Genomic DNA, 15,117 nt, shown 5'->3' with positions numbered 1-15,117 from the left:
ACAAAATATTATACTGCATTTGTCTTTTCACGTTTCGGAATAAGTTATTTGAGGGATACTTCTAACCAAAGAGTCCTTTGGTCTCTGCGGATATTCTATTTCTGCTTTTAAAGGAAGTTGTTTAATTTGCCAACAAAATGGATGACTGTTACAGATTTGTAGGTGAGTTTTGTTAGAAAATATGTACTGCCTTGGTGTAAGTTTTTATATATATATATATATATATATATATATATATATATATATATATATATATATATATATATATATATTACTATTTTATGTATATAAAGATATATATTGTGTTTAAATCCCCAAAACAATTTTTAATATTTTTAAACCCTCAAAACAATTTTAATGGTAAACAATTGATGATCTTACAATATTCCTTGGACTACCATAATTTCTTGAGCGTAAACTAATGTAGTTATTACAAGAGATGAATTGTTTACAATCAAAGTAGTTTTCTAATGAAGAACTTGAGACTGACATTTTCTTTTAAATTATTTTTCATATGAGTTTAAAAATTAAAAAACTTTTAAGACTATATATATATATATATATATACAAAGAACTTTGTATGTATGTTCGTTCCCTATGAATTCGGAAACGGCTGAGACGATTTTTTTTAAATTTCACATGAAGGTACTTGATGTGTCGGGGAATGGTCTTACGTAGGTATTGTAACAAGATGTGTGTCATAAGTATTGAAAATCGATAATGGAAAAATCTGACAAAAGAAAAAAGTTCAATTTTGACCAAAGTTAACACGTTCATACAACCTAACATCACAAGTGCATTTGAGAAATTTTATCACCGCACAAGTAGAAAGGCTTAGCCTATAAAATCAACTGTAGATTCATTTATGACAGGAGAGCGTTTGAAATTAATGTTTCTGTTTAGAGCACAATTGAACCATGATACTTGACTTTTGTACGCTTAACTTTAATACTAGTAATTATGTAAAAATAATATAAAATCAACAGTTTGTTCTTTAATAAGACAGGGGCGCGTTCAAGAGCAATATTTCTTTTTAGAGCACAATTGGCCTCTTGATGCTTGACTTTTGCATTTTATACTTCAAGTGAAGCTGTTATTTAAAAATGATTTTATAAAATCAGCACCAGATTCTCTACAGTGCAATGTAGACTATGATGTATTCTGGACTTTCCTTCCCGTTCACTGCGGGGGAAGGGTGAGGTCTTAATTAGAGCAGACAATCAATCAATTTGATTAATAAGTGGGCGATTTCACTGATTTCGATTACAATCAAATATGAGAGGGTGGAACATTTATTGATCCTCATTCAATCCTGATCAAGGTCGGGTCTCCTTGCTATGAGCCATGCACTGAAAATCTATGGATTAAGGAAAGAACTTTAACTTTCTTGTATTCCTTGTTTCAAATAATAACTTTTTTGTTTAAAAATTCTATATTTTTACTTAACAAAATTTAAACATAAATTCTACAATTCTTATATATATATATATATATATATATATATATATATATATATATATATACCCGCTGAATCAAAAGTAGGGTTACAGTTATTTCATTATGTGTTTTACTATTTAGATAAAAAAAACTTATAGAAATATATAGAATATGTAAATCTAATGTATCTAAATAAATGTGGATATATATATATATATATATAAATATGTTGGATGTGATAACTAATGGCTACACATATGCAAACATGTTTCAGTGACCAGGGAAAATCACCTCATCAGGCCAAGAATATCCACGAGAGAGGCTCGTGGATATTCTTGGCCTTATGAGGTGATTTTCCTTGGTCACTGAAACATGTTTGCATATGTGTAGCCATTAGTTATCACATCCAACATATTTATATTGCTCTGTATAAACATTGAGCACTCTTTGGTTGACACATTTTGGTTTTGTTTAAATAATACTACCAATAATATAATATATATGTGTGTGTGTGTGTGTGTGTGTGTGTGTGTGTGTGTGTGCGTGCGTGCGTTAATCTCTACAGTTAAATCTCTCTGTATATAATATATAATTTTTTTATTATATATATGTATGCATGTAAATGTATATACATATATATATATAATAAAATAAGTTTACTATATATATATATATATATATATATATATATATATATATATATATATATGATATAAAATAAAATCTTGATGTTGAAAAAATTTTTTGCAAATTTTTAAAAACCTTTATAAACCTCTAAGAAAGGTATACAACATTTTAATTATTCGACAAGGAGTACAATTAAAACAAGAAAAAAACCCTTATATATATATATATATATATATATATATATATATATATATATATATATATATATATATATATAAGGGTTTTTTTCTTGTTTTAATTGAACTTTTTTTTTCTGTAGAAATATCATTTATTTCCTTATAATATATACAAATCCTTATTTAATAAGCTCAATGTAATTACAGAGCAATATAATGAATAAATGACAAAAGTCTATTCCAAATCTCATGATGTTGACTATCTTACAATTTATTCCTTTAATTCAGTTTACATTTACAATTCTTGACAGTTTGTTTCGTAGCACACAATCAATCACTTCATTATTATATCAATCAGTGAATCTATTTTGCCCTTAACTCATCAAAAGAAATAGCAACATTCACTCCATCAAAAGGAAATAAATGCGTTTTGACATGATTAAATTCCGAAAGTTGGAAGAGAAGCTGTAAATACCTTATAGTATGTTTACATTATTACGCCATTTTGAATTTAGAAATAGTTTTTTTTTTCTTATAGATAAAAAAGAAAATTTTTACAGGGAAATATTTTTACTGGCAAGGGAGATAATAAAATCTTAGCATATGATTATTCTTTAAAAAAAATAAACTGAATTATTGACATTAGGAAATATAGCTGAGTGGTAGATCATTCGACTACAGATCGAATGATTCCCTCACCATTTTATTATTCTTTCTTTTTTTTTCCTCTTAATGAGTTCAATTTACGATAAAAGAACAAGTGTCATTTAAAATAGCCACAAATCATTTCTTCATTTTCATATTTTAAAACTAAACATTAAACAGAAGTGGCTTTTCCAGGGCATTTATCGTTAAGCTGACGTGATATTGTAAACAAACACGGTCGGTATTATCATTTTTATTTTTGTATTATTTTTTTATTTTTTTGCGAATTAGTCCACCGGTCAAATTATTTCTTGTAATATATAATATTTAATAGAGTATTGATTCTATAATATTATTTTAAATATTTTTTAATATTTGTACATGCATAAAAGTAAGTTATCAATATAGTTTTTTTTTGTTTGTTTTTTACAAAGGAGTCACTACTGATCAAGGCCCAGAGGCCACTCGAGGATAAGGGTTAATAAGTGTACAGTGGTCAATGGGACAGTGACGTAGTAATTGTTAGTAGTGGAAATTTGGTAAATTGGATTACTTAAGGGGGACGGCTCTTCAAGAACTTGTTTACGTTGGACTTGAATACGACCATATTATAGTCAGCTGGAAAGCAAGCAAATGGAAGAGAGTTCCACGGGTGTGCAGTTCTAAGAAAGAAACTTTGTTCATGGAATCTACATCTAGGTTTAGGCATGGATAAAGAGTGAGGGAGATTAGTAACAGTGTTTTCAGCTAGACGAATGTTCCTCGTGAAAGTTTGGCGGGGAGGGACCATACATTGAAGCTCAGACAAGCACCGACCATAAAAATAACGATAAAGTAGAGACGGGCTCGCAACGTCTCTTCTGTGGGAAAGAGGTTGCAGGGAAGAGTATTTTATATATATATATATATATATATATATATATATTAATCGGAATCGGAATATATATATATATTAATCGGAATAATATATTTTATATATATATATATTTTATATATATATATATATTTTATATATATATATATATTTTATATATATATATATATATATATATATATATATATATATATATATATATATATATTAATCGGAATCGGGAATCAGAAAAATGGGAGCTTTTTGGGGTATCGGAATCAGAAAAATTTTAGCCTATTTTCCGATTCCAAAACCGATTCCTTAAATTATATTTTTTATTTGATTTTGGTTTAAGAAACATTTTCCACTGCTTGTAGTAATAATAAAATAATAAATATTTATTTATTTAAACTTTCAGTAAGACTAAAATCTCTAGATCACACCCTCAGAAGTGGGTTTTTACATTTGAGAAAATATATGCACATTTAAGATGTGTTTTTACAGTAATGGCGACAAAATAACAACTTTTATAGTTAACTATTTAGAGATTTATAAAGAATCGGAATCGTTAATTGTATCGTAATCAGGAATTTAGTACGGAATCGTTAATGGTATTGGAATCGGGAAAAATATTGGAATCGTCTCATCATTAGGTGTGTCAGAAACTGACCTTACGAATGCGTGAAAAAATATTGAATAATTCGACCCCCTATCTTTCCAAGCTTATAACTACTCGAAAAATGTAATTCAAACCCTAATTAATTTTTTTTTTTCAATTAAAGATCAAATTTTTAAAAAATAACAGGTTTAATAGCAAATTATGCAATATTTGTTTTTTTTAAATCGGTTTTCTTTAAAAGATTTGAAGAAAATAAACGAAATTTAACTTAGGTCGATTAGAAAAAATCGATATAAATTCCAAAAAAACACTTACCTATAAAAATTACTAATCAATGTGTAGTTGCATTCTTCATTGTTAAGAATTTATCCATATTTATATTTTCAAATCCATTTATTTTTTCAATAAAAGAATTTTTTAAACGCCTATTTGAAAACCCGCCATGATGCAAACATTTTACGTCTTTATTTAAAACCGGAAGTAGTTTTTTTTATTATTTTTTTGAATTACAGGTGGACAGAAGGAAGTAAAAACCACACATTCGCGTTAGCCATCTACCTTTGCGCGTAAAGAAATTTGTGCCTCCATACCTGAAAACTAGTAACATTTTATTTATAATTTTTTGCTTTAAAAAAAAGAACAGTTCAAGAAATATATTCTTTTTCTTTTCTCAAAAAATACACGAGTTTTTAATTAATTATTTAAATTTAAATAGACATTTCAAAATAGGGGGGATTTAAAAAAACGTTTGTCTAAAATATTATATTCGGTTTATTGGAAAGCGCATAAAATTTCACATTGACCCTGAAAATATCGTAAAAATTGAATCAATAGAAAAATTTTGATAGCGCCGGCACTTTGTAAACACTGTTTTTTTTTTTAAATAAAAAATAATATATATATATATATATATATATATATATATATATATATATATATATATATATATATATATATATATAAGAGCAAATAGTTAATAAAACATGTTAAAAAAACGCTTTGAAAAAGAATTAAAAACATTTAATTTGAAAAGGAAACACTAAATAAGTGGATAGTCCTTAATCCGCAGAGTTTCGAAGAAATACTTTCCTTCTCATCAGAAGGTAAGATTTAGCAAAATGCGGATCGGATTTTGCTTGCAAAAGTATTTGATGAAACTGCAAGTAAGTCAAAGATCTTACTTGATAACAAAAAGTGAAGCAGAGAGAATAGGATAAAGAAAAAGGTGATTTCACGTTTATTTTATATATATATATATATCTATATTTTTATAAAGTAATAGGGTTCGTGTGTTTCTGTCTGTGTGTACAGCTCTCCATCATCAACGAAATATAAAGGAGGTAAGAGGGTAGATCTCTCCTGGTAGAGAAACATTAGAACCCATTTTAGGATGTTTCTGTTAAAGGAGACATAAGAATCTTTGCCTAATTTCTTTATATACTAGTCTACAAACCACCCCCATATCGAATGACTTATGCTCATTTGCATATCACATTATATTAAATCTCTTTAACTAATTACCTCGACCTTATTACATATTGGAAATATTCTAATCATTTCAACTGTACTATTTACAAAATCTATTTAACATTTAATTATTTAATATATTTTCATTTAATTTTATATTCGATTTATTTCACTTTACGTATATTATCAAAACAATTCATTGGCGAGGAAAGCTTTATGTTTTGGGATTGTATTGAAAATGTAATGGAAATTTCAATTTCGTTCCGTTTTAATCTTTTATATTTTACTTGCCAATATTATTGAAAGAATACAATTCAACTATCGTAATTTTATATAAATAAACAAAAACAAATATTTTAAAATAAAACTTTATTAAAAAATAAATAATTTCATTTTTAAATGAAAAAAATCAATTTAGTAAAATAATTGTATTAAACACCCCCAGCCTTGTCAGCAAACCTGTAAACCTATAAAAGTTAACATTTCGAATGTAAACAGTGATTTTTCGATTTTGTTAGCGCTTGCCGCAATTAAAGACAATTAAAACGGAACTAACTTTATTTCCATTCTATTTTTTAAACAACCCCCAAAACATAACGCTCTCTTCCAGTTATAGCCAATTTTTTTTTAATTAAATAAAACAGGTCAAAATAAACAGATAAGCGCATTTTCTTTTACATTTTTCTTACAACCATTGTCATTTAACCAACTGCAGGATACCGTTACTTTTGTGGGGTTGTTTTGAAAATGGCACGGAGATTATAATTTCGTTCCAATTTAATCTTTCTGGTCGAGCCTATTTCGAAAGCCTGTCTTATCATAGATTTGAACTACAAATAATTTATTACATTTTGATTATTACTATCTTAAGACTTAAAGCTTATATTTATTTCATTTTTCTATTTATATATTGAATTAGTTATTTCCAGTCTTATTTAAACTTAGTGCTTTCTTTAAACCGGATGAACCTTTTATAAAAATATGAGTTTAACGTAAAGAACACGAACAAGGTTTTATTCAACTGAATTTCTTCCAGTTTACTAACAAAATATATAAATTTAAAAGAGATATAAATAATAAAATAAAAAGGTTATGTAATTTAAAAGAAATACACGTACTCACAAAAGCAGAACTTTTCTTTACACATTTTTTCTTTAACAATGAGACTAACAATTACCTAGATCTTAGTAATTATTTGTTTTAATAGAACTGTTTTAATTGTACTGTTTACTTAGTTAACCTAAGTTGGTATTACATTTATTTTACATTTACTTTTTTTTTTAATTATTACTTTTAGACTGTGACGTTTACACCCGGAAGTAATGAGTCACACGTAGGTCGCTTTTATTCATTCCTTTTGGTCAAGATCAAAGTGTAGTATCTGTTCCGGCAGATGCTGCACTTAAGATAATTTGTACCAGTCAATGGAGGGGAAACCCTCTATACTGGGACAATTATTATTTTTGGTAACCAGAGTGCCCCCTTTTTGCCTACTTTTAGGGGAGCTGGTTTTTACCTCACATTAAAAACGGCCTTGTGCCTAATTTGCTCAGTGGGGGAGCAAATAAATACCATCTGTTCCGGCAGATGCTGCACTTAAGATAATTTGTACCAGTCAATGGAGGGGAAACCCTCTATACTGGGACAATTATTATTTTTGGTAACCAGAGTGCCCCCTTTTTGCCTACTTTTAGGGGAGCTGGTTTTTACCTCACATTAAAAACGGCCTTGTGCCTAATTTGCTCAGTGGGGGAGCAAATAAATACCATCTGTTCTTCAGATGCTGCACTTCATTTTCTTGTTCTCTTTCGGTGGAGGAGAAATCCTTCACGACTGAGACAATTTTTATTTTTGTACCTTTTCTCCACGTTAAAAAACGACCCTGGTGTCTAACTCTGTCCCGTGGGGAGGCATAGTAAATAGGTACAATATAATTTTTTATAATTGTACTATTCAGAAATATTATTTATAGTTCGTCCATTTCAGTTAGTATACATTTCCTTTACGCTTAATTAATTTACAATCATTAATATCGTTAAACAATTCCGTTTGAAACCGAAATTATGCCACCCAAACGAAGTAGAAACGAAAGTGAGGAAGAAAGAATGGAAAGATTGGAAGCTAATAGACTAAGAGTTGCTGCAATTCGCTCCAATGAAAACAATTCAGATAGAGAAAGACGTCTAGAACTTAACAGGATACGTCAAAGAGAAAGGAGAGCAAGACTGTCAGATTTGGAAAGAGAACCCCAACGTGAAGCTGACAGAACTAGACATGCTGTAAGGCGGTTAAATTCATCACAAGATGAAATTCAAGAAAGGCAAAGATATGCACTGGAAAGAGAAGCAATATTACGATCGAATGAATTATATGAGGTAAGTAGACGTACACAAGGTCAGTTGAGAGTGGCTCAACGACATCAGAATGAATCGGAAACCCAACGAAGCTTTCGCCTATACCAAGGGCAACAACGAGAGGCTGCATGGAGAGAGAGTATGACTTTGCCCCAGCAATTGACAGAAAACGAGGCAGCTAGACAACGAATGACTGCTTTGAGACACCATGAAATAGAACACTGCAATAGAAAAGGATTGCTCTACAACAAAAATGACTCTCTCACTACAGCTGATATAGGAAAAATGGACAAAGTATGTCAACATTGCTCAGCTGTAAAATTTAAAGGAGAAAACCCTGGTTGTTGTTCTTCTTCTGGCAAAGTTGTGCTTGATAGCTTTCCACCACTGCCTCAGTTGTTTCAAGATTTGCTCTCCGGCAATGGTCCCATCTCTAAAGATTTTCTGCAAAATCTACGCAGTTATAACAATTGTTTTGCAATGACATCATTTGGTCACAAAATTGCGGCAGTACATGGGTGGAATCCTTCTTTTAGAATTCGAGGCCAGGTTTGCCACCAGATTGGGAGTCTTTTACCACCTGAAGATGAAACAGCAAAGTTTATTCAAGTCTACTTCTTGGATAGTCTGGAAGAGGAACTACATAATCGGGGACGTGACAGTAGACTCAATAGAGACATTCTCCAAAGTCTGACTGAATTTTTACATGAGAACAACAGCTTCATTTGTCAGCTGAAAACAACAAAGGAGAGGATTGAAGAAGAACACTTGGTAGAACATAAAGTTGTCATAAGGGAAGACCGAAGGCCGCAAGAAGAGCATCCACGGCGATTCAATGCTCCAACAACAACGTATGAGATTGGAATATTAATGGAGAATGAACCAACAGCTAACCGGGATATTGTCTTGCGTTTTAGAAATGATACATTAAAATGGATCTCCGAACTACATCCCCTCTACGATACTTTAATGTACCCGTTAATGTACCCCTTATGGTTCTCCATCTTACAACATCTACATGAAGGCATCCAATGGGCGAAAAGTTACCCAACAGCAATTTTATTCGTACCATTTAATGACTCGGCCTGGAAACTATTTTCTCTGGTACCGAAGGCTATTTCAACAATGGCTGGTGGATGTGTACTGCAAGATTGAAACAGAACGTTTACAGTTCCTGAGGCGTGAGCAACAGACCCTGAGAGCTGACAATTATAGCAACTTGAGAGATTCAATTCTTAGGGAGGATGGGAATCCAGAACAGTTTGGTCAACGAGTTGTTCTTCCGGCAACTTATACAGGAGGCCCTCGATACATGTTTGAGCATCAAAGTGATGCCATGGCATATGTTCGGCGAATGGGCCGAGCCGACCTCTTCATCACGTTCACAACAAATCCAAAGTGGACAGAAATTACAGAAAATTGTCTTCAAGGGCAAGACCCTCAGGATCGTCCAGATATTGTTGCCAGGGTTTTCAGGCAGAAGCTAAAAAAGTTACTTGAATTTATTAAAAAGGGAGGATTTGGCAGGTTGAGGGCTTTCCTGTACAGTATTGAATATCAAAAAAGAGGACTGCCGCATGCACACATCCTCACCTGGCAGGCCCTAGAGGACAAACTTCTACCAGAAAAAATGGATCTCTGCATATCTGCAGAGATCCCTGACAAAGAGGAAGATCCTGATCTTCATGCTAAAGTGATGGCACATATGGTGCATGGACCTTGTGGACCATTTAATCCAAATTGTCCATGTATGATTGACAACAAATGTTCCAAAAAATACCCAAAAGAATTTCTTCAGTGTACCGAGCAAGGCCAAGACTCTTACCCCAAGTACAGGCGAAGAAAACCAGAAGATGGAGGCCAGACTGGTACAATAAGGATGAAGAGAAATGGTCGGTGTGTTAATCAAGAAATAACAAACCAGTGGATTGTTCCGTACAACAAGGTCCTCCTTCAGCAGTTCAACGCTCACATTAACGTAGAAATTTGCAGCTCGATCCAAAGCATCAAATATGTCCTCAAATACGTGAATAAAGGATGTGATCAAGCAGTGTTTGAACTACAAAGAACTGATGGAGCAGCTAACCAACAAGGCCAAGTACAAAGTCACATTGTGGATGAGATCCAGCAGTTCCAGAATGCAAGGTATGTCGGCAGTTCAGAGGCGGCCTGGAGGATATTGGAACATCCCATCCATGAACATTTCCCCCCAATTGTACAACTTTCTGTTCATCTTGAAAATGGGCAGCGTGTCATGTTCTCAGCTGATACTGCTCTGGAACGAGCCCAAGGTCCACCGCCTGCCACAACTTTGACAGCATTTTTTCAACTCTGCCATGAGGATGACTTTGCAAGGGGTCTCAAATACGTAGAAGTCCCTGAGTTTTACACTTGGAACAAATCGACAAAGAAATGGATGAGAAGAATGCGTGGGGTACAAGTTGAAGGTACTGAAAATGATGATGTATGGAAGGCACCATGCATTGGGAGAATCTACACGATTAGTCCAAAAGCAGGGGAGTGTTATTTCTTACGCCTGTTGCTCAATGAGGTTGCTGGTCCAACTTCATTTCAAAATTTGCGAGCATACAATGGTCAGGTGTTTGAAACATACAGAGCAGCGTGCCTTGCTCGAGGCCTTCTAGAAAATGACCATCACTTGCATCAAGCAGTAGGAGAGGCAAGTGCCACTCAATCACCTTCAAATTTGCGAAGCCTATTTGTGATAATTTTAACAGCCTGTGAGCCAAGAAATCCTCTTGAGATCTGGATGGCTTTTCGTGATGTAATATCTGAAGACATTCTTCACAAATACAGGCAAGAAGTTAACAATCCAGAAGCAGATTTTAATGAGGACATCTACAATAAAACTCTTTGTCTAATTGAAGAAAAAGTTCTCCTTATGTGCGGTCAACCATTGGCAAGCTATGGATTACCTGCACCAACGCAAGGGAGAGATGAAAGACTCGCGAGAGAGTATCAACGTGAAGTTACTTATAATCTTGAAGAACTTTCCTTACAAGCAAAAAATATGCAAGAAAAACTGACCGATTCTCAAAGAGAAGTTTACAATTCATTCATGGCAATGTTGGAAGCACAAGGTGAAATGAACAAAAACATGATGTTTCTTGATGCTCCAGGTGGTACGGGCAAGACTTTTGTAATCAATTTGATCCTTGCAAAGATTAGATCCATGAGAAAGATTGTGCTTGCAACAGCATCCAGTGGCATTGCTGCTACTCTACTACAAGGTGGCCGCACTCTTCACAGCACTTTTAAAGTACCCTTGGATACTCATCGAATGGATCAGCCAGTTTGCAAAATTACTGGTAACTCAGCCTTGGCAAATGTAATTAGAGACACCTCTGCAATCATTGTAGACGAAGCCCCAATGACGCACAAGAGTGCTTATGAAGCAATTGACCGAACACTGCAAGACATCACAGGAAACAAGAATCCCATGGGTGGCATTCCAACCTTATTTTGTGGTGATTTCCGTCAAATCCTGCCAGTGGTTAAAAATGGCACAAGGGCTAACATTGTCAATGCAAGTTTGAAACAATCCTATCTCTGGAGGCACGTTATAGTGAAGAGACTGACTACTAATATGAGAGCCTATATCTCTGATAACACAGCTACAGCAGACTTCTCAAAATTGATTCTCCAAATCGGTAATGGTCAGTTTCCTATCACTTCTTCACCTGACACAATTAAGATTCCAACTGCGCTTGGTAAATGTGTCGGTAATCAGAAGCAACTGAAAGACAAAGTGTACCCAGACCTGCAAAACAATGGAAAATCACCGGATTGGCTTGCTGAGAGGGCTATTATTTCGCCATTAAACAGCAATGTGAATCATTTGAACAATTCAATAATGAATGAATTTCCAGGAGACACAAGGCAATACAAGTCAGTTGATTCGGCTACTAATGAATATGAAGCTGTTCACTACCCTGTGGAGTTTTTAAACTCTTTGGAGATATCTGGAATGCCTCCACACATTTTAAATCTCAAAATTGGATCGCCAATCATGATTCTTCGATCCTTGGAACCGCCAAAAACAACAAACGGAACCAGATGTGTTATCACCAGATTGCACACCAATGTACTTGAGGCCACCATTTCCTGTGGTCCCTACAAAGGCGAAACCGTTCTACTGCCAAGGATCCCCTTAGTTCCATCGGACTCAGAACTTCCATTTAAATTCCGGAGACTCCAATTTCCTGTGAAGGTGTGTTTTGCAATGAGCATAAACAAAAGTCAAGGTCAGACATTTAACACCATTGGCGTAGACTTAACATCAGACTGCTTCAGTCACGGTATGTTCTACGTCTCCATCAGCCGGACAGGAAGTTCAGAAAAACTCTACATTCTGGCTCCAAATCAAAGCAGTAGAAATGTAGTTTACCCTGAGGCTCTTCAGTGAAAAGTTCGAGAAATGGATATGAGGAAAAACTGACATGATCTGATTGTGGTAAGTTTTTAGTATTGAATGTGCAAGATAAAATTTAAGCAAGAGTTGAAAATTACTTCAATGAAAAGTTTACTATGTAACATCAAGTAACCTTCCTTTTTGATGAAAATGTTTTGTGAAGTTCCTGATTGAATTTCAGTCACTACAAGAGGTAGTCAAAATGTTAATCACCTTATGCAATCGTTGCTCTTACAACATCAACTTACTGGAAAGGTGCCCACAGATTTTGGTACCCGAGTGCGCAACAAAGCTCCGTGCGAAGCACGGGTATCTTTGCTAGTATATATATATATATCCAAATAATGTACCTTGGACACAATAAAAGAACTATATACTTTTGGTGCAAATATTTTGGAGTCAATTAATAGTAATTACAAGGGGCGTGCAATAAGTAATGCCCCTGACCCACTTCCCATAGCAGAAGAGCAACGAAACTTGGCACAGTTATTAGTCTTTCTCTAAATAGGAACCACCCAGAGTTATGCATTTCTCCCATAGTTTGGTGCCGCTCTTGAAACCGTTTTTATGGAACACCCCAAGTTGGTCCTCCAACCACGGCATGACTTCAGAAATCAAGGCTGCATCATCTGGGAAATGCTTTCCTTTCAAAAACATCTTCATGGCTGGGAAGAGGTGAAAGTCAGAGGGTGCAAGGTCAGGAGAGTAGGGAGGATAGGGGAGGATTTCATAACCACACGCCCGTGCTTCTGATCTGGCAACATGCGAGTTGTGGACCGGAGCGTTGTCCTGCAGGAGGAGGGTACCTTTGCTGATCTTGCCCCGCCTCTTGATTTTGATAGCTTCTCTTAATTTCCTCAAAAGTGAAGCATAATAGGCTCCTGTAATTGTGGTACCCTTTGCCAGGAAATCTGTTATCACTACTCCGTCCTCGTCCCAGAAGACTGTGAGCATGACCTTGCCAGCGGAGGGCTGCACCCTTACCTTCTTTGGAGGTGGTGAGTCCAAGTGCTTCCACTGCATTGACTGGGCTTTGGTCTCTGGATCATAGTGATGGACCCAGGTTTCATCCTGTGTAATCAGTCTTTTGAAAAACTTTGACTCATCTTCTTGGCACATCTCCAAATTCATCCTCGAGCACTTGACGCGTTCTTGCTTTTGGAATGGTGTGAGCAACCTGGAAATCCATCTGGCAGACACCTTATGCATATGAAAATGGACATGAATGATTTCCACAGACCCTGTACTAATCTTGACATTTTGGGCTGGGCTATTTGGCGAATAGTAATGCGCCAATCTTCCAAAATGGCAGCCTCAACTTGACGGACAAATGCCTCATCAATGGCAGAAGTGGGGCGACTAGGTCTGGGAGCTGTTTCCACAGACATCCGGCCATGTTTGAATTCACGATGCCAGCGTTTTACAAGGTCATATGATGGGGCATTATCACCATAAGTTTCTTACATTTTATCAAAAGTCTCCTGTGGTGTGCGTCCTTTCAAATACAAAAACCGGATCACTGCTCGACATTCAACAGACTCCATTTCACATCTGACTCAGTTCAAACACCTGTAAAACAGAAACCACAATTAGTTCAGAGCTGTAATTTGCCATATAACCAGTAGAGATATAAATGATTGCACATGCAAAATTTCAGCTAGATCAGACAATTGGAAGTGGGTCAGGGGCATTACATATTGCACGCCCCTCGTAATGATGAACCATTTCCCATTTTGCCAACCGCGTATACAGCCCAGCAGAACAATTAAACGAACCGGCCAAGTTAGTTTTCATCTCTATCTCCGAAACAATCATCATCATCAAATTGATCACCAAAGAATCGAAGATTCTAGAGAATTTTGTTGTGATGCACTCATGTGAGATTTCCCGGCTTTATTATCAATAAAGATGCAATCTCTAACAATGCAAATAAATTTATAAACCAGATTAATATTATTTAGTGGATTTGTAAGTTTCGTAGTCATGTTTGCTTACGTGGCCACTAGTTTTTAATTTGTTTGTAGCAAATTAGAAAGCTGATTTATTTATCCTCTATGGATTAGCTTTGTGCGTCGGCGATTAATTTATTTCGGTCGGAGCTTTCACTTTCATTTACAGATTCAATTTTTTTTTTATATATATATATATTTTTTTTAATCTAGGGAGCCATTCAAATCACAGAGCATGCACATTAGGAATGTGAAACAGAATATTACATACTACCTGCTTAAAATTTGTGATGTAACACACACGCACACACGCACAAACACACACACACACACACAAACACACAAACACACACACGTACACACACAACTACACACACAAACACACACACAAACACACACAAACACATGCACACACACGCACACACACACAAATACACACAAATACACACGCACACACACACAAACACATGCACACACACGCACACAAACACACGCGCAAACACACATACACACGCACACATGCTCACACGCACACACACACGCACACACACGCACACA

The 15,117-nt window shown here is 34.6% G+C and overlaps 1 protein-coding gene across 1 annotated transcript in view; it reads left to right on the top strand.

Annotated features, from left to right (window-relative positions):
* The window catches only part of LOC145285846 (advillin-like), a 186,889-nt gene continuing 171,772 nt past the window's right edge, over nt 1–15,117 (top strand). The window contains exon 1 of the mRNA XM_080134287.1: nt 1–162. Coding sequence (XP_079990413.1) covers nt 138–162 — 25 coding nt within the window. The 5' untranslated portion in view covers nt 1–137. The remainder of the gene's footprint in view (nt 163–15,117) is intronic.

The sequence above is a fragment of the Euprymna scolopes genome, chromosome 10, assembly GCF_053919585.1.
Source record: "Euprymna scolopes isolate OS-2025 chromosome 10, ASM5391958v1, whole genome shotgun sequence".
Taxonomy (NCBI): domain Eukaryota; kingdom Metazoa; phylum Mollusca; class Cephalopoda; order Sepiida; family Sepiolidae; genus Euprymna; species Euprymna scolopes.
Note: the sequence above shows the minus strand (reverse complement) of the source record. Positions and strands in the feature narration are given on the sequence as shown.